Consider the following 21,512-nt stretch of genomic DNA (forward strand, 5'->3'; position numbering starts at 1 on the left):
AGTGGGGAAGGGTAGAGAAGGGAACATAGCTGGAAATGATCACTCTGGACAAGACCTGGGTGCTGGAAAAAAGTAAAATGATACACATGATAATACATCAATAACAATACTGAAAACCACAATATCTAAAAGGAATAGAGAGTGAGAAAGAGCAAGAGAGAGAGAAGAAGAAGAAAAAAAATAATCCACAGAGGCAGCCAGAGGGACATTGGTGGCAATAAATGTGCACCAGTGTAGGGTTTTGTATGTATATATATTTTTTTGTTTGGTTGTTTTATTGGGACCACATCGGGTGATGCTCAGGGGTTACTCTTGGCTATGCGCTCAGAAATAGCTCCTGGCTTGGGCGACCATATAGGACTCCAGAGGGAGAATTGAACCACAGTCCGTCCTGGGTCAGCTGTGTGCAAGGCAAACACCCTACCGCTGTGCCACCACTCAGACCCCAGGTTTTGTATATTTTATGACTGAAACTCAATCATGAATAATTTTGTAGCTATGTATCTCACAGTGATTCAATTAAAGAATTTATTTCTTAAAAAAAGATAGACTTTTTTTTTTTTTTGGGCCACACCCGGTGACGCTCAGGGGTTACTCCTGGCTATGCGCTCAGAAGTCGCTCCTGGCTTGGGGGACCATATGGGACACTGGGGGATCGAACCACGGTCCGTCCTAGGCTAGCGCAGGCAAGGAAGGCACCTTACCTCTAGCGCCACCGCCCGGCCCCAGATAGACTTATTTTTGTTGTTGTTTTTTTTTAATTAGTTTTAAAATTTCTTATTGAGACTATTGTGAATTACAAGTCTTTCACAGTCGTATTTCAGGCATATAGTGACAGTGAATTAGGGCCATTCCCACCACCAGTGTTGACCTCTCGCTCCCAGAGTTCCCAGGATGCATTCCGTAACTCTACTCTTAGCCCTGGGTCTACCAGTGTAACAGGACCATTTTGTGTTTAGCTTGTTATAGTTTGGGTTAAATTCAAATTTTTTTTTTGGTTTTGTTTTTTTTGGGTCACACCTAGCAGTGCTCAGGGGTTACTCCTGGCTCCATGATCAGAAATTGCTCCCAGCAGGCTCGGGGACCATATTTGATGCCAGGATTCAAACCAATGACCTTCTGCATGAAAGGCAAATGCCTTACCTCCGTGCTATCTCTCCAGCCCCGAATTAGATTTTTTTTTTTTTTTTTTGGTTTTTGGGCCACACCCGGTAATGCTCAGGGGTTACTCCTGGCTATGTGCTCAGAAGTTGCTCCTGGCTTGGGGGACCATATGGGACACCGGGGGATTGAACCGCGGTCCGTCCAAGGCTAGCGTAGGCAAGGCAGGCACCTTACCTTTAGCGCCACCGCTCTGCCCGAATTAGAATTTTTTAAGCTTACTTTTAAGATGAAACTTTAGTAATCTTTCTTGTAAGTTGAAACAGTAACTATAGCCGACATGGGGAACAACTAGAGCCTAGATGGGAAGCAATTAACCCAACAATTCTTAGTCTGAGCCTTGTGCACTGGAAGGGGATATTTGAAGACCAGGAAGAGTAGATGAAGGTTCCCAAAACTAGGCCAGTTGGTAGGTTTTGACCAGCAGGTTAATTGGTCAGTAACAAATAATACTGTCACAGAATATCCCCAACCGCCCAGTGGTGCACCCATTGGGCAATATGTGTGAGCATCACAGCCCATTTTTTGAAGGATTGAAGGAGCCTTTCAGGTATGCTCAGGAAGTCCCATGAGTGCTGAACTGGCAGGCAGTTCAATGCCAGGGCTGCAAAACTGATACCTTATAGGACACCTTTAAGTGGTATGATGTACAAAAAAAGCTTCTTGTCACCTTTATTCTTGTAATTAAAAAAAATTGGGAGGGCACCTTTTACTTTTCAAACATTACATATATGCAATTGTTGGGAAAATATTTGTAAATAAATTTACATCTACCTTAATTTTTATGCATATATAAAACAAATATCAGGTCCCATCACATTATAAAATAAATTCAATTAAATTTTGTGGAGGTTTTCTTTTTTTGTTTGTTTGTTAGATTTGGGTCACACCCAATGTTGCTTAGGCATACACCTGGTTCTGTGCTCAGAGGACCATGCAAAGCCAGGGATCAAATCTAGGCCTCCTGCAAGCAAAGTATATATTAAGCCTGCTGAGATATCTGTGTGTGTGTGTGTGTGTGTGTGTGTGTGTGTGTGTGTGTGCCCTATTATCTTTTCCTTTATTTTTATGGAGAAAAAAAGTTCTTGAGAAATAGTAAATCAAACAGAAGAGCGTGACACTAAAAGCAGAAAATACATGTGCAAGAAACTTTAGAAGGTTTAAATCTTGTCAAGGAAGCAACCAAGATTTTTCTCAAGAATCAAAGAAAGCAACGTTGAAGAACTCATATTTTTATCCCTTTCATTTATTGTCTCCTTCTGGCCCTGTCTCCCATACAGTAAACATCTGTGTCCAGTTAAGATTTCAGTTCCCCTGCTGGGCTACAGTCCTGCTGGTCTCTAGCCCAGAGATTTGCTTATTCTTTTGCAAAGAGGAAGACAGAGGAACAAAAAAAATTTTAAAGAGCAAGGCACTGCAAAGGATAAACAGGTCAGCAATGTAAGATCCCAGATCTGGAATAGGGACCCTCCAAGTGGTGTAGCTAAATTCTTTAAGAAGTATGCAGCAGACAATGCGCATTTTAACTCTGCTGAAGACCTATCTCCTTAATTTTTATAAACATACACACTGACCCTGATGGTTTCACCTAGATCCGTGTTACACGATATGAATTTGACAAGGGGGCAGTGGCTCTCACTTGTTCCTGTATTTTGACCTACTGGAGTTTACCTACAGAGGTAAGAGTTTTAACAAATTAAAAATGCAAAGCAGGCAACTGTTTTCCAAGGAATCCTACCCAAAATACCCTTGAAGATGAAACCAATCATGTAAACACAAGTTAGAACCGAACAAGAGTACTAAGAAAATGTCTGCTTTGTAGGCTTCATACCATGAGTTCTTTTCCACCCACAATGCAAATGAAAAACATGGTGACTCTATCCTTGTCAGAGTTGGCTCTGTCGAAATAATTTGAGAATATTCTAGATCGACGCTGTCCAACATGGCAGACATTCACCATGGATGACTACCGAGTACTTAAAATGCAGCTAGTTAAAAAAAATTTTTTTTTACATAGGATCAGAGAGATACTACAATTGTAAGGTCCTTTCCTTTTATGCAGCCAATCTGGGCTCGATTCTCAGCACCACATCGGATGGATCCTTGAGCATAGAGCCATAAGTAAGTCTGAGCACAACTGGATGTGCTTTTAAAACAAACACAGAATCAGGCGTTTTGATTTGAGTCCAAACATTAGCATAAGCAGTATGGCCTTTGGCTTACCTTTATTCTACCTCATCAGGGTCATCATAATGCTTATTTTGTGTTTGTTAAGATTAAAGTAGTTAATTCCAAATTATCTCCTAATGAAATAAGGAAGATTCATTAATTTCAAATGTGAATAAAAATACACTTAAAAAGTTGAGCCAAGTCTATAATAAAATTTAAGACATTAAAAAGTGAGAGTGTGTGTGTGTGAGAGAGAGAGAGAAAGGAGAGAGAGAGACAGAGAGAGAAAGGAGAGAGAGAGAGAGAGAGAGAGAGAGAGAGAGAGAGAGAGAGGTAAAATGCCTGCCCCAGAGGCAGGTGGGAGAGGGTGGATGGGAGGGAAGAGGGCATCAGGGGAGGATGAGAGGGAAACTGTTGACACTGGCAGTCACTTCACTGGTGAAGTGAAGTTGTTGTACACTGCATGACTGTAACTCAATCATGAACAACTTTATCTGTGGGGAAAAAAATAGCTGTAGCATGAACAACCTTGTAACAATAGTGTTTAAATTAAAAAAAATGTGGGCTGGAGGGTCAGAGCTATATCACAGCGGGTAGGGTGTTTGCCTTGAATGTGGCCAACACAGGTTAGATCCCTGGCATCCCATATGGTCCCCTTGAGCCTGTCAGAAGTGGCCCCAAACACACACAAACACACACACACACACACACACACACACACAAAGTGGGCTGGTAGTACAGTGGGCAGGGTGTTTCCCTTGTACAAGGCTAACTTCAGTTCAATTCTTGGCATCACGTACGGTCCCTGAATACCTCCAGGAATGATTCCTAGATACTGTAACACCCTTCTGTATCACCAGTTTTGCCCCCCGACCCCACAAATAGTGTGCCAGCGTGATAGTAAGAGGTAGGGGCACTTGCCTTGTACAAAACTGACCCAGGTGATCCTGGTTCGATTTCTGGTATCTCATAGGGAGTAATTCTCAAGTGCAGAGCTAAGAATAACCCGAGTATCACTGGATGTGGACCCCCCCCCAAAAGACATTAAAATTTAATCTGCAAGAAAAATGTTTCCACTTTCTGACTGTGTAGTTCTAAATAAATGAGAGTATAAGAATAAAACAGTAAACACATGTATCTCAGAACCCTTAGGAGCAGTGAGGGCCCATTTTGCTCCAAAGCATCTTAAAATAAAATGTTAAGACTGGCAGACAGCTGGAGCACATGCTTTGCATGTGGGAATTCCAGGTTCCAAAACCCAGTATTGCATGGTATCCTAAGCAATGCCAGGAGAAACTGCCCAAGAACTGAGCTAGGAGTCATCTCCAACAACCTCTAGGTATGGTCCCCTCCCAAAATTGTAGATATCAAAAAAGAATGAAGCTGTTAATATTATAGGACATTTACAAATAATTTACTTTATCTTTATCTGATCCTTTCTTGCATACGTTTTATAAATAAATGCTAGTAGCAATTCATCTACATAAATCATGTAACTTCCTTAAATATATAAATATACCAATAAAAGGTTGTCAGAATAGATTGAAAAAAATTACTCAAGACTGACTGCCTTTATTTTCATAAAGCAAGAATTGAGCCTAGGGTCTAATACATGCAAGACAAGTGCTCTACCGCTGACCACCTACTTCACCTTCCCTGATTACTTTTATATGTTTTTTTGGGGGGGGACACACCCGGTGGCGCTCAGGGGTTACTCTGTGCTCAGAAATTGCTCCTGGTAGGCTCGGGGGAGCATGTGGGATGCTGGGAATCAGGCCTGGGTCTGTCCCGGGTTGGCTGCTTGCAAGGCAAACAACATGCTGCTGTGCTATTGCTCTGACCCTTATCTTTATGTTAATCTAGAATTATAAATATATTATATACATTTTCCTTTTTATTTTATTAATGGAGTGAGCAATCAAAAATATTTTAAATTGGGGGCCAAAGTGATAGCACAGCGGTAGGGTGTTTGCCTTGCATGTGGCTGAGTAACCCCTGAGTGATAATGGGTGTGTGCTGTGAGCCAAATTCTGTTGCAGTCTTCAGCACCTGCAAACAGATCCTTCGTGGAGTTCGGGAAAAAATTCCACGGGGAGAGAGTGGGCACACAGAATGGCGAATGAACGGAATAATATTGTAGAAATGAATGAAACCACACAGATTGTATGGGGACTCGCATCTAAAAAGACGAAGACAAATTTATTTTTTGAGCTGGCTGCTTTTAAAAGGCTGAGGCTTGGAATGTAGGGTGCAAACTCTTGACATCAAAGAAACTGGGAAAAGAATGGAGGACCCTGGCTTAAATTAGCATATTAAAGAGCCGATACTGAAGGTGAAAAGGCAGTTTGTTTTGGGCTTGCTTTGTTTTGGGTAAGCAGAAAAGAAACAGGTAATTTTCAGGGAAGTGGGAAGAGAGAGAAATGCTTTAGAGTTTTGGGGGAAAACTGAAAATTACTTTACTATGAGCTAAGTTTTGGGAAAAACCTGATCTTGGCGCCAAAGTAGCAAAAATTACAGGGAGCTGTTAAGTGGGAGACCTTTGGCGGGATTTGTACTGTCCTCCTTTGTTAGAAATAATTTACTAAGGCCTAATTTCTAATATAGGTTAAAAATAAAGAGAGAGACAGTTACAGCCACTTTTGGAATTATGTCCAAACAATCCACGCAAAGGGTCAAGTGATTTTGACTGCTCTAAGTGGGCCTTTTTGGCAAATAATTCCTTTTCAGGAGGGCACTATACCTTGTGGTGTGTGCCTCTCCTGAGTGGGATGTGGCAATTCACTCTTTTTTTTTTTTTTTTGCGTGGGCACCTGGTGGCAATTTCAGGCTTTTATTGGCTGTGAGCTCAGAATAGCCTTTTGCACACTAGGGACCAAATAGGAGCTCGAATTATTGTTTTGCGTGCGAGGCAAAACACTTTACGTATGCTATTTTTTGCTATAAGTTCAATTAGGAAGAATAGAGACAGTACCAAAAGAGCCAAAAGTTATAATTTGATTTTAGCAAGGTGGGATTAGGAGCTATGATACACTTAGCTAAATAGGGTATAAAGTATATACTATTTTATGAAAATTAAAATATAGGCAGGTTATTGTAACAATATAAAAATTGAGAATGTGCACTGGCACTGAGGAATAAAAAACAAATAAGATACTGTAAGTGAGAGAATTGTAAGGAGAAGGAAGATTGAGTAATACTACATTATTAAGAAAAGTTAGAAATAAAGAAGAAGCATAGAAAAGTTGGAAACTAGGAGAGAATTTAAGCAATAGTAATAACATGACATATACGAAACAATTTTTGCTGGGAAATAGTTGGAAGGGGGAATTGCTGGTTTTGCTAATTATAATCATAAACACATATATATAAAAAATTTTTGTTACAAATTACAATGATAATAAAAGTTTTGTTGCTGCTTTCAAGAAGGTAGGCTAAACAGGAAACATATACTTAGAAGAATAAAAGATGGTATTTTGTTGAAGAGTTTATAAGTTCAGTTTTTAAATTTTAGAGTTCGTAAGTTCAGCTGCAGGTGTGACGTCATCTGTTTCCAGGCAGTTTTCAGGGGTCAGCAGTGCTGGCGTTTTTGCAGAAGTCACAGGACTGGGGGTTGAAAATGCAGCTGGCGTTGTCAGGTGAAGTCAGCAGGGGTGCTGAGTCTGTGAGCTTGTCAGCTTCTGCGGAGGGAGACTGATTTCTCAGGCAGACAGTATTTCAGCGTTAGTAGTTTCTGTGAATTTTTTTTTGAAGAAACTGGAAAACATAAGTGAAAAAATTAGTGGGGGCATGGTAATTGTTTTACTTTGACTGGGTTCCAGAGAAACTTTTTAGACCTGTAGGGAAATTAAATAGCTTTTAATTATGCTTCGGGGGAGCTATATGCTTCCCTTTTGGACTTTATGTTGTAGAAGTTCTATAAAACAAAGGTTGTTAGGAGAAAGTGAGGGTAGAGAATTTGCATTATTTGTTTTTAGGATGTTAAAGGAGCTGTATTACTTGCCTATAAGAAAGGAAGAAGGAAAGATTTTTTGTTACTTTGATTGCAAGGGAATGCAATTGACTGGTATAATTTTGCAGTTTCAATTCCTGGAAAGGATTAAATTGATTAGTGGGATTTGAGCAGAGTAGATTCAAAAAAACTTTAAGATTGTTTTAGAGGTGCACGTGTTCTTGTTTCTGTGGGAGGATAAAAGTTAATTTGCAATAAAAATATGAAAATTAAGTAAAAGCAATTACAATTATTAATTAGTACAGATTGGTTATAAAGCAAGGTAAATTATGTATGGTTATAATATTTAAATGCATTTTATAAGCAACTAGATAAGGTAGTGGTGGTAGGTATATTTAGAGGCTAGAAATATAAGGAAAAATAAAAGAAGCAAAACTTTTAACATACTAGCAATAAGATTATAAAGTAATGATTCTATACTTAAAAAAGAGAAAATGTTTGTTAAGAAAACCACATAATTGACTTGATTATACTGTATACATATTGAAATAAAAGAAAACAAATTTATAGAAAAAATTATAGAAAGAATAGAGGGAAGAATATTTTTGAGTTATGGAAATGAAAAGTTATGCAGCAAACAAGACGTAAAAATTGATGTTTTATTAGTTTGATTGGCATTTGTGTGAAGGCACACCTTCAGTTCTAGAAAAAAAACTTTAATGATTTGGTGGGAGAAAACACAGCTGAATATTACTGTTAATTTGTTTACTATAAATTTTTGGGTAAGAGTTACCGTGATAAGGTAGAGTAATTAGTACATGAATAAACTTTGTTACTAATGACCAGTTTGTTGTAGTTATTAAGTAACTTTTACTTAAGTATTTTTTAAATACATATAAAACAAATACAGAAAGTAGTTACCAAATACATGTTAACTAAAAATCTTAACTTTAGATAGCTGAAAATTAAAATTATATTTTTAAACATATATATATATATATTTTGTTTGTTTGTTTGTTTGTTTGTGGGCCACACCCGGCGGTGCTCAGGGGTTACTCCTGGCTGTCTGCTCAGAAATAGCTCCTGGCAGGCACGCGGGACCATATGGGACACCGGGATTCGAACCAACCACCTTTGGTCCTGGATCAGCTGTCCTGGATCGGCTGCTTGCAAGGCAAACGCCGCTGTGCTATCTCTCCGGGCCCATATATTTTTAAGATTGGAGAAAAATTTTTCTTTTTGGGGCAGCCACTGAAGGCTGTTTGCAAATGTGGTTTGCAAAGAAGGCATTCCTGTTTATACATATGCAAATTAAGGTAGCCATTGAGTATAAACAAAAGATAAATTTAAAGATTTTAAGAGGCTGAAAGCACAGAGCAACAAGTAAATTTTTGAAATTGCAATTAGTAATTTAAGTTACAATAAGTTATGTAGCTCTGATTTCACGAGCACTGTAACATGAGGTTAAAAACATGCTTTATTACTAGAATTTTACCATATAAAGCATTAGATTAGTGTTTTGAAAATAATTTGGCACTAATAGACTGACAAATGAGATGGCCTGATTAATTAATTGTTAAAGTTGTAGACTTTTGGGGATAAGTCCCCTTTTACCAATTAAAGGTACTAAAATTTGTTGAAAATTTGAGGGCATTCTTTGTAGATGAATTACACCTCAACTAAATTGAGACCAGTGCTGACAGGTGGTATATGCCAGCTATTTGTTAACATTTGAAAACTTATATTAAGGCTTAAAAGATGGAAATGATGAAAATTACTTTTAATTATTACAAAAATATAAGTAAATAAAATGCTAGATGTTATTAAAGACGATTGAAAATTAGTTTTTAAATGTATTATTATTTTAGATAACAATAAAGAATTAACACAATTTGATACCAGTTTTAATATTATTATGACCAATGATAATATTACACAGTAATAAATTTATGTGACCAAGAAAAAAATTTTTTTCTTAAAATTAAGTTGTAAAAAATATTAAGCATACACAAAATTAATATTATGGTTAAATCTTAATTAACTGCAACATTAGACAATTTTGATTTATAAAAAACCTTTTAGAAAGAGAAAATTTGGAAACCTTGAGAAATTCAGACCTTATTCTGATGACCAAAATGGGCTCTGTGGGGGGGGGGGGTTTCTTCCCCCTCAGGGCCTAGAAGCTGCTTGGATTCAAAGCACAAACACATTTTTTTTTTCTTTGCTTTTCTCTGAGGCGAGGTTTGACCTAGGAAAAGGCTGTTTTTTCAAAATTGCACGTTTGTAATATGCTCAGTTATATTAAAGAAGCACACATTGTTTTCAGACACAATTTTCAGACATACAATTTAAATGCACACTTAGACAAAGTTTTAGATTCACACAGCACATAAAGTGACAAACATAAAGGTGAGCTGCAGGTAAAAGATGAGATGAGAAAAATTGTGGGAAATTTTTGGACGTCTCCAAATTATTCCCGCCAGATTTTTGCTGGCTATTAATAAAAAAAAATTGTTTTAGGAAAGGAAAAGATAAGGCCTTTTTAGAAGAAAATAGAAGAGTCGACTCTTAGTTAAAAAGGGAGGTTTTTGAAGAGAAATAGAAAAAATTAAGTGCATTTGTTTACCTCTATAAATTTCTAGTTGGCAAATTTCTACTTTTGTTGCATTAGATATGACCTGCAACTTTTACGAATACACACATATTTATTATTATTTAAAGAAAACATTTGAGCAGAGACTTATGAAAAAAAATTTATGCATTAGATATGCAAAAATGTTATTAATCATGATTTTTAGACAGTTTTAAGCTCATCTCTTCCCCATATAGTATACGATGAGTGAGGTAGAATATAGGGCTGGAAATTTCCTTTGCTTACACCATTTTTCCAAGTTAGGATAACAGCACTTTTTAGAACACTTTTAGGCAATCCTAGACCCCTCAAAGGGAATGGAACGTGTTCCACCGCCCAAGAGTGGGGCCAGTCTTTTCCAGCAATGCAGGAAAAGTCTGCTTCGGTATCCACGTGGCCTAAAATATCTTTGTCCTGAATTCTTATAGATGTTAAAAGTGGTTCTGAGGTGTTCTCATACTTCTCAAACATTACAGGAGAACAACTCAGTAGCATGAGAAGATGCAGCATACAGATTGTTTAGTTCTAAAAATTTTTTAACCTTTTGCACAGGAGAAACAGTAGCCAAAGCTAATTTTGATTCATTTTTAACTTGGTGTCTTCTGGGGGATTCTTTTGTCTCTAAGTTTAGAGATGCTATAGAAGGAACCGGCATATCAGCTGTTAAAGGTACTGAGCCCTCTTTTGCTCTATCAAGCCCCTGATCGCTAGTTCTTCCTTTAAAATTTATACTGGTCTTCTGCCTGGACTGCTGATTATAACTATATTTCATCTCTACCCTGGTAGTTTTGGCTGCATGTACTGATTCTTGTTTATCATCAATTACCTCCATAACCTTTGTCCAAATTGTATAAATAAGATTTAGGTGAGCATCAGGACCATACGTTTTATATACATCCTGGATATCCTGCTGTACTTGTAGCCAATCTTCCAAACATAGAGTACCCCTCTCAATAAACCAGAGGCTATAAGTTTCTAAGAATAGAATAAATTGCTGTATCTGCTATGGAGATATGGCATAATTTTTAGCTCTTAGAATATACTTTATAGTACCAGAAATAATTTGTTGCTTAGAATAATTTTGACCCATGTTCCCGTATATCTTCTCGCCTTAAAACCTGGTACTTTCCAGGGGTTCCTAGGCAACCTGGTGAGGTCCAATTCCGTGTCCTGAAAGGAAAAAGAGAAGGGAAAAAAAGGATAGAAGAAAAGACAAGAGACAGCTTACCCTCTCCTAATGGCTCCTCGTTGAAGCGCCAATTGCTGTGTGAGTTGCAGTCTTCAGCACCTGCAAACAGATCCTTCGTGGAGTTTGGGAAAAAATTCCACAGGGAGAGAGTGGGCACACGGAATGGCGAATGAACGGAATAATATTGTAGAAATGAATGAAACCACACAGATTGTATGGGGACTCGCGTCTAAAAAGACGAAGACAAATTTATTTTTTGAGCTGGCTGTTTTTAAAAGGCTGAGGCTTGGAATGTAGGGTGCAAACTCTTGACATCAAAGAAACTGGGAAAAGAATGGAGGACCCTGGCTTAAATTAGCATATTAAAGAGCCGATACTGAAGGTGAAAAGGCAGTTTGTTTTGGGCTTGCTTTGTTTTGGGTAAGCAGAAAAGAAACAGGTAATTTTCAGGGAAGTGGGAAGAGAGAGAAATGTTTTAGAGTTTTGGGGGAAAACTGAAAATTACTTTACTATGAGCTAAGTTTTGGGGAAAACCTGATCTTGGCGCCAAAGTAGCAAAAATTACAGGGAGCTGTTAAGTGGGAGACTTTTGGCGGGATTTGTACTGTCCTCCTTTGTTAGAAAGAATTTACAAAGGCCTAATTTCTAATATAGGTTAAAAATAAAGAGAGAGATAGTTACAGCCACTTTTGGAATTATGTCCAAACAATCCACGCAAAGGGTCAAGTGATTTTGACTGCTCTAAGCGGGCCTTTTTGGCAAATAATTCCTTTTCAGGAGGGCACTATTCCTTGTGGTGTGTGCCTCTCCTGAGTGGGATGTGGCAGGTGTGGGCCCCCAAATTAATTCACTGGACTAAAACCAAGGGAAAATGTTATTAATTAACTTGTAGAGGGGTCTTGAACCATACTGATGGGGATCCAAGGCTTTTCCTAGGCTCTGTGCTCAAACCAAAGACAGTACCATGGATGGAACAGTGGCTAGCAGCATACAAAACAAGTACCATAACTCCTGTATTACCTTTCCAGACTCAAAAATTTTTATTTTAGGGGGAAATAGTATTATCTAAATGTATTCAGCTACTCTAATTAAATGATGATTATTGAATTAAGAATAAAAAACTCAGGGCTGGCGAGGTGGCGCCAGACGTAAGGTGTCTGCCTTGCAAGCGCCAGCCAAGGAAGGACCGAGGTTCGATCCCCCGGTGTCCCATATGGTCCCCCCAAGCCAAGGGCAATTTCTGAGCGCTTAACCAGGAGTAATCCCTGAGCATCAAATGGGTGTGACTGAAAAACAACAACAACAAAAAAAACAACAACAAAAAAATTAAAAACTTGGGGCTTTTAGAGTACATTGCACATGGCGAACCTGAGTTTAATCTCCGCACATGGTTCCTGAGCACTGCCAAGGGTCACTCCTAAGCACAGACCTGAGAATATTCCCTTAACATTGCTGGATGTGGCACCCAAACAAAATACACTTTAAAAAAGAAGGATCACTGTTTTATTCATTTATGACAAATTGAAATGTTGTCATAATATTTCAGTGTGATGAGTTATAGGTTATCAATATAGTTATGTTAAACAGAATATTTTTAAGGCTTATTAACAATAAACTTTTGAGAATAATTGCTTAAGAAGACCTATTTTGGGCCCGGAGAGATAGCACAGCAACGTTTGCCTTGCAAGCAGCCGATCCAGGACCAAAGGTGGTTGGTTCGAATCCCAGTGTCCCATATGGTCCCCGTGCCTGCCAAGAGCTATTTCTGAGCAGACAGCCAGGAGTAACCTCTGAGCAATGCCGGGTGTGGCCCAAAAACCAAAAACCAAAAACCAAAAAAAAAAAAAAAAAAAAAAAAAAAGAAGACCTATTTTCGTGATAAAAGTCAACATAGCCTAAATACCATATGAACACTGAAAATCAGACTCAAAAATTTTCCAAATAAGAAATGGTCCTTAAATTTTCTGTTTGGGGGCCACACCCAGTAATGGTCAGGGCTTACTCCTGGTTCTGTGCTCAAGGCTCACTTTTGGTGGTGGTACTTGGAGAATGATAAAGTAGTGCCAGAAATTGAATCTGGGCGAATTATACTAGTTACCTTAACCAGTGTAAAATCTGGCCCAAGTCCTTAGATTTTAATAGATACAATAGTTAAAAGTTCCATAATTGACTGTAAAAATTGTGCTAACTGAATTTCCTTCCTAAAGAATTTCTTTGAACTTATAGTTTCTGACTGTAAGACTGAATCTCACAGGAAGATACACTGTTTCTCAACTTACCTAATCTCATTTTTTTTTAGCATCTAGAGATTTTTAAAAAGTAGGGCTTACCAAGGCCAGCGAGGTGGCGCTAGATGTAAGGTGCCTGCCTTGCAAGCGCTAGCCAAGGAAGGACCGCGGTTTGATCCCCGGCATCCCATATGGTCCCCAAAAGCCAGGGGCAATTTCTGATCGCTTATCCAGGAGTAACCCCTGAGCATCAAATGAGTGTGGCCTGAAAAAAAAAAAAGTAGGGCTTACCCCTCCATTTCTTCTTCTTCAGTTGAGAAGCCTTTACATTTCTCTTCATGACACAACCTTGAATCAAGATCATTATTCCTTTGACCTCTCCAAATATTCCTCTTTTTTAATTTTTTTAATTTTTTTTAAAGTAGAAAACAAAACTTTTATTTGATGAAAACTTCTTCAAAGTTCCAGTATGAAGTAACAAAATCAACAACCTACAAATCATTCAGTTCTTTGCATTCCAAGCAAAATATCATCTTCAGAAAAAAAAAAACCTATTTCCCCTTCTGTAGGCAAGGCATATTTGAATGGAGAGATGGATATAAAATTCAAAGAGAAGAAAATGAACATATTTAAAAAATAAAAATCTGAACCTTCTCCTTGAGGTGTATTGCGGTATGCTTACCAACATAGCCAGCACCCGGTCATCATCAAGTTCCTGACCTGAGTCTCGGAAGAAAAATTAGAACCTAGTTATCTATGAGTTCTAGATTGGGAGAAGAACTCACTATCTACAGGAAAAACGCAGCTCAGTGTCTGAAGTTGAAACAGCGGCTTTCTGGCAGGAATTTTGATTGCCTCTTTCATGCTATTATTGACCCTCAAATCCTTTCTGAGAGCTGTCACATATCAGAGGATCTCATTTCTCAGAATATCTGAGATATAGCAATGTCCACTTGTTAATTTACTCTATTCCTAAATGCATTCTAAGCTTGGCAAGTCTTTTGAGGTTCTCAAGTTCTTGCCACAACCTAAACGTAGCATCCGAAGTCAAGAAAATCAAAAAACAGTTTGACTAAGTGTTCCTAAAACATCCATTTGCACCACTAGAAAAGATTAATTTCTGGACTCTTTCTCTTCTGTCTCTTGACCAACCATCCTGAAAGAGTTAACCAGAATACCATGAGGCAGGCAAGAAACTGCCACCAGAAAAACAATGAGTAGACTCACAAAACCATTTTAAATGAACTTTCACCATGAGAGAAAATGACAGCCCCATTTGCTGAAGAAGGCAGATGGTGCCTTACATGTGAAATTTACGAATGAAATCTAGGCAACAAATGGGCATCAAGTGATAGGAAATCATGCTTCAGTTTTTCAAATTGCAACGCTAGTAAATGAAACTGTTAAGATTTGCTGATCTATCACTTACTGGATTTTGCGAAACTGTCCAGAAAATCTACATAACTCAAAACTTTAAAAGGACGATAATCTCTGCTTATCTGCTTGTATATCTGTAATCACATCACCATCATCCTATACAAGCTTATTCACTGGAGAACTACAAGGTTATAGTTGTACTGCTCGATCTGTCCCTATTGAGTAAACTTAGTAAATTCTCCTATTGTCTTAGCACAATTCCGAGAAGAACCATTTCTGTGGATAAGACAACAGCTGTTCATCTATCTGTTCAATACCCAGCAGTTCAGACATTCCCGTCATAGTCACTGTAGCCCTGGTAAGCACTATTCCTCCTCTCGTGGATGCTGGACATCTTCCTCCATGCTGAGTCCTGATGAAAACTTGCGCTGAAAGATTGGCCCAGCCGCCCATGCTGCTTCTTGGAGATGTTGTCCTCACTCTCTGATTTGGCAATTCCCAGGCCATGTGATAGAGGCTGTGACTCTGGTCTTATGGTTCCAAATGGAAAATTCCAAATGCCGAATCTTTGCCAGTGAAGTTTCTGGAACGATATGAGGCAATGCAAATTTCCACCAACTTTCTTTGTTTTTTGGTACTGTAGCCCCCGTCTAAGTGCCGGATATCTAGATATTCTGGATTCTGGGTGTTTAGATCAGTAACAATATCTGCCCATTTTTTTACAGTGAATAGAAGGATGTTTCCGACTAGATTCTCCAATTAGGATCCAATATTCGACTTCCTGTGATGAGAGGGGCCCCCTGCTGAAAGCTTTATTTGCCTTAACGGGTGTTGCTTCAAAGCCAATCAGTGAGAAATAATGGTTTTGGCAATGATATATATATAAGCCAGGGATTCCTCTTTCAGCCCATGCGTTAACTTAGACAAGGCACCTGAAGCAGTTTCTCCAGCTGTTTTGTTCTTCCCATGAGGCTTGTAAAGAACATACGAGCATCCTTTGACGTGGAAGTGGTCATTGATCTGCCTGAACCACCTCATCAGCGTTGTGTTTCCTGTGAAAGGACCGAAGCGAATATCTTCAAACGGGGGTTGAAAGCCCAAAATATGCAAAGCTTCTTCTTGAGTAATAGGTGGAAGGTTTCCTGTTCCCATTGTGCTATACAAGAAATTCCAGCAGATCAGTCAGGAAATGCCACAAGATGTCTTATACTGTGGCCGACTTATGCTATACCATCACCTGAGGTCAAAAACTTTCCGATGCTTAATATCTTCCACAGGAGAGTGCTGGGGCCAGTCCCTGGGTGTCTTCCCTTCTTATCTGAGGTCTTTTTCTTGGAAATCTGTTTCTTGGCATTACCTGATTTATGTTTCAGATTTGTGGTCACAGCATCAAATTCCGATTTATCAATCTCCCACGCCAGAGGTAGCTTGCCCAAGCTGCTGGATACGGTTTCCAGGCTGTTCTCTTCATTGTGAATGATCTCTGCCGGCGCCGTGGCCAGGCCCAGGTAGCGGGTCGCATTCTTTGCAGTTGAAAGCGAGGTACTTTCTGGGAGGCAGGAAGAGTGGCTGGAGTTGGGGGTCTTGGAGATTGAGGTGGCCTGGTTGAGAAACGCATAGTCCAAGCAGATGGCGTAGATCTTCTCCCGCGTGGGGGTCACTGGACAGCTCCAAGGATAGTGCCCATCTCCTTTGGCACCCAAAGGTGCTCCGGGGGCATGAATAGAAAGACTGCAGCGCACCGGGGAGACTCTCTCAAGAAGATGGACTCTCAGCATGGTGCTCACCATGGCCACAAGCTAATTTTTTTTTTTTTTGGTTTTTGGGCCACACCCGTTTGACGCTCAGGGGTTACTCCTGGCAATGTGCTCAGAAATCACCCCTGGCTTGGGGGGACCATATGGGACGCCGGGGGATCGAACCGCGGTCCGTTCCTTGGCTAGCGCTTGTAAGGCAGACACCTTACCTCTAGCGCCACCTTCCCGGCCCCTAATTTTTTATTTTTAATTATGAGAACAAAGATGCAAAGAAAGAGGACAAGGTAAAGTTACAGTGGAAGAAAAATCACCCGTAACATAAGTCTCAGAAGTCCCCTTGCTAATACCTTAACTTTGAACTTTCAGCCAAAGAACATTAAGATAAATAAAATAGAATCCAGGTACAATTACTTTGTCCCTCAAGTCCCCAGATTGTAATACATTATAATATTTCTTAGCAGCAGACAAGGCAATCTAAAGCCATAAAACTTATGTAACTCCTTAGACATTAGAGGCATAGTATTTTTTTACATTTCCATGTACATGCATATTAGTTTAAGTTAACCTCAAAAGTTTAAGTGGGATTTTTTTTTTAAGGATTAGAGTCAAAGGAGCACAGTAAAAATGGTGTTAGAGTGGCAATTGTTGTTTGCATAGGCCCACCAAAATATGAGGGGCATGGAAAGAAATAACCTTGGCCTAAATACAAAGAGACCCTACCCCTAAAGTTTCCTGGCATAAGACCAACTCTAGGCTCCAGGCAAGCTAGATCGTCCAATCCAATACATTGTCTGTAGTGCAAACACACTTTTATTTTTCACATAGTCTCTGTTGTTGGTATCATGTTTCTGTATTAAATATCCTGGAATCTGCATATCCTACATTGAAGTCAGGATGTGGAGCGTCCTCTAGTTTCACCTCACCATTAAAGGGCAATGTAAGCAGGTCGTTGTTGTTAAGTCTTCTCAGTGTTAAGGGAAGTCTCTTTTGAGCAGGTGGATGTCTGAGCAGTGGTAGGGTCTTCCGTGGTAGAGGATTGCTTCCAGGGGATGTTATAGACAAACTTGGATGTTTCGTGGATGGCTTCCCTGGTTCAGGGGTGAATGGAAAATGCCCATTCTTCTGAGGCCTGTGCCAGGTTGTTATGTCAATGTTCAGGGTGTAAGGTCCCTTTGCACTACAAGATTTGTGTGTTCCAATCTTTAATAGATAAGATCTGCTTTGTATGTATAGTATTTTCCCATTTTAATGTGCCTATGCAAAAAAGGAACAATGCCACGTGGCGTTACTGGCGCATATGGGGGCCATAAGAACAAGTCCAACAATCCCCATGACATGGTCCAATCACAGCATTCAACTGGGGGACTCTTTCATCAAAATTCCTTTTTTTTTTTTTTGGTTTTTGGGTCACACCTGGCGTTGCTCAGAGGTTACTCCTGGCTGTCTGCTCAGAAATAGCTCCTGGCAGGCACGGGGGACCATATGGGACACCGGGATTCGAACCAACCACCTTTGGTCCTGGATCGGCTGCTTGCAAGGCAAACCCCACTGTGCTATCTCTCTGGGCCCCAAAATTCCTTATTGAACAGCTCACAAAGAGAAGATAAAAAGTGGTTAGAATCGTCACTGTATAAGAGAATATTTAGTAAGACTTACAGCTGTCAGAGAAAAAAAAAACAGAAAATATTCAAAAGAAATCCATTTTATGTCTTTTGAAATAGTTGGGGGTTGTTACACACAATGCACGGCTTTGGTCTGTAATTAGGAGTGTGCATTACTGAAGTTAAAAAGAGTAATGTGGGTTAGTGATGTTTGGGGGGGTGTAAGAGAGTTAAGGAGTAAAAATGAGCTTTGTAGGGGTGTGGGGAAGGGAAGAATACAAAATGGACATTCCGGATACGCAAAACATAACATAAGGATAGGGAATTCTCTTAATACATGCAATGCGCAAGGGGCACTAGCCTCTGTGCAGTTTTCCACATGTAGACTGGTCAGAAATTGACAGTGACAAACTTAGTGCAACTGAGCAAATCTCAGCACACCCAAAGTAAGGACCCACCATTTCTGGCTGCCTGGACTGGAACCCTGGAAGGCCTGAAGGCCGGGGGCAGAAGAGAGGATAGCTGGGGGCCTATCAAGGCTCCCAGCGCATAAGTTAGGGAGGCCTTCCACATGGGGTCTCCCCAAGCCCCATGCAGGCTAGAGCTAGCCTCCAGATCAAGAAAGGATCAATAGAGAGCTAGAAGCCAGGATCTGCCCGCCCTCCACCCTGTGCCCTTCCCACCCTAGTGTAGGGGGAAGGGTGGGGAAAGCTTGGGACCCCATCCAGGAGGGACCCACCTTGTCTGGCCGCCTGGGCTGCCACCCCAAGAAGGTCTGGAGGCCAGGGGCAGAAGAGGGGACGGCTGGGGGCCTATCAAGGCTCCCAGCCCACCCAAGTTAGGGAGAAGGCCTTCCACATGGGGTCTCCCCAAACCCCATGCCGGCTAGAGCTAGCCTCCAGATCAAGAAAGGATGAATAGAGAGCTGGAAGCCAGGATCTGCCTGCCCTCCACCCTGTGCCCTTTATATGTGTACATTTCCTTCTAAAATTATGAGCAAAGAACAGTGAATTTTTCTACCTATATTTTGGGAGTTTGTCTTGGGGCACACCCTGCAGTACTCAGGAATCTTTCCTGGTGGTACTTAGGAGACCACATAGGGCCCCGGAGAAAGAAACTGCATCAGCTGTGCTCTACCCACTGTGCTATCTCTCCGCTCCATCTACCTCTTCAAGAAGTAAAAAAATATAGGTTATAAAATACATGATCAAAAGGACTTCACAACCCTATGTGTTCCTCCTACATTCTTATATTTTATACCCACTTTCTCTTATTATTAACATATTATATCCCCACAGTGCACTTGCCAATATTAAAAAACAAAACAAAACAAAACAAAAAAAACCTGAGTACATTAACCAAACTCTAGAATGTTTTGGATTTTTCCTATTGCTGGATCCAAACCAGCAGAAACCACTGCCCTGTTGTCATGTCACTGCTGGTCCATGATCATTGTCAGTATTTTCCTGGTTTTGAAAAGTACAGATATATTAAATGCCTATTAAGAGTTTATCATGGGGCCCGGAGAGATAGCACAGCAGCGTTTGCCTTGCAAGCAGCCGATCCAGGACCAAAGGTGGTTGGTTCGAATCCCGGTGTCCCATATGGTCCCCCGTGCCTGCCAGGAGCTATTTCTCAGCAGACAGCCAGGAGTAACCCCTGAGCGCCACCGGGTGTGGCCCAAAAACCAAAAACCAAGAAAAAAAAAAGTTTATCTGATTCATTTTTCCCATGATTAGATGAGGACAATGGGTTTTATATCCAAAGAGAAGAAAACCACAATGATAACGTCCCCTTCTCATCACAGAGTGTAGAATGATTTATCACTGGCCATACTGATCATGAGCATGCTGTGTCCTTGAGTGTCTGGACTATAATTCTGATTTTTTTTCCTTCTATAGTCTACTCTTTGAAAGTGAGTCACTCAGTCTAGACTCTGGCTGGGGTGCCAGAGGTCAAGAGCTCTGAGAGTCTGATTTGGCTTATAGCACTTTGGAGATGAAGACTTTTTTCATTGATTTATAATTAGGTTGGGAATATAAGACATGAAGTACAAGGAAAACTGAGTGGCTTTACAGCTATTTCCCAGGCACAAAAGGGTTTTGATGGAACATATTTTTAATTACAATGAAAAAAAAAAATGGAGGCAGCATGCTTTGCAATCTGTTCAGGATAGGGTCTCATGCATACAAATGTTATTTTTAAGTTTACAAGACTACCAGTTGGTAGTAAAGTAGCTTCTTTGTTTTAAGTATCATCTTAAAGAAATAGAGAAGGGGCCGGTGAGAGAGCACAGCGAGTAGAGCATTTGCCTTGCATGCAGCTAACCTGGGTTCGATCCCCGGCAACCAAGATGGTCCCCCGAGCCTGCCATGTGTGATTTCTGAGCACAAAGACAGAAATAGTCCAAGTACTGCTGGGTGTGGCCACCAAAAAAAAAAAGAAAGAAAGAAAGAAAAAGAAAAGGAAAGAAAAACAAAAATTGTAAATTAATTTGTTTTTGGATCACATCTGGTGACGATATAGGGTGCTGAGGACTGGCAAGTGCCCTATCTGCTGTAGTACCTGTCCAGTCCAAAAGTTCAACTTGTGAGAAAAAAATAACTATGTAAAGCATAAGCCCACAGCACACAAGAGCAAACTGGCAACATGTAGACAGCAGAATGGTAGACAGGCAAATATTGAGGCTTCCCAAACTTGTATACAAGAAAGCAGGCAAATAAAATTAGAAAACAAAATGCATAAAAATTAAGGAGAGGTGGAAGGTAAAAATGAAATACCTATTAGTTTCAAGTAAAAAAAAAATCTAAAACTATGTTGAGTCTGAAGAGTAGGGATAAAGTTTAAGATGGTACATGGACAAAGCCCAAGGCTCTGTTGTGATGCTGAGATCCTAAAACTTATGTTGTAAATCACTTCAGTAGAAACGAATGTTGCAAGTAATGAAAATTTAGTTAAATGTGGTAGTGATGATTTTACATGTCAACTTAACTGAGCCAAGGGATCTCCTTGGCTGGCTACACATTATTTCTGTGTCTGTCTGTGAGGACATGTCAGGAAGAGATCACATTTAAATGGCTGAACTAAGAAAATAGCTGGACCCACTAAGTGTGGGTCGCTGATCTGTTGAGAGCCCAAATAGGACCAAAAGGAGACTGGTTCTCTTTGATAAATACTATTGATATGCATAAAATTAGCAGCATCATTTATAGATTAGATTATCAAGCCAATGAAGTTAAAAAATACTAGTGGAACCTTACACCCTGACATTGACATAACGACCTGGCACAGACCTCAGAAGAAAGGGCATAATCCATTCTCCCCTGAACCAGGGAAGCCATCCACGAAACATCCAGGCTGGTCTATAACATCACCTGGAAGCAATCCTCTACCACGGAAGACCTACACTGCTCAGACTTCGACCTGCTCAAAAGAGACTTCCCTTAACA

General features: G+C 40.0%; 1 protein-coding gene across 1 annotated transcript in view; it reads right to left on the minus strand.

Moving 5' to 3' along the window:
* Positions 1-16,405, minus strand: part of LOC126009125 (basic immunoglobulin-like variable motif-containing protein) — a 47,880-nt gene extending 31,475 nt beyond the window's left edge. Inside the window, 4 exon segments of the mRNA XM_049773496.1 lie at positions 15,037-15,356; positions 15,359-15,425; positions 15,427-15,588; positions 15,591-16,405. Coding sequence (XP_049629453.1) covers positions 15,037-15,356; positions 15,359-15,425; positions 15,427-15,588; positions 15,591-15,857 — 816 coding nt within the window. The 5' untranslated portion in view covers positions 15,858-16,405.
* Positions 16,406-21,512: the final 5,107 nt, after the last annotated feature.

The sequence above is a fragment of the Suncus etruscus genome, chromosome 5 (genome assembly GCF_024139225.1).
Source record: "Suncus etruscus isolate mSunEtr1 chromosome 5, mSunEtr1.pri.cur, whole genome shotgun sequence".
NCBI classification, from domain to species: Eukaryota; Metazoa; Chordata; class Mammalia; order Eulipotyphla; family Soricidae; genus Suncus; species Suncus etruscus.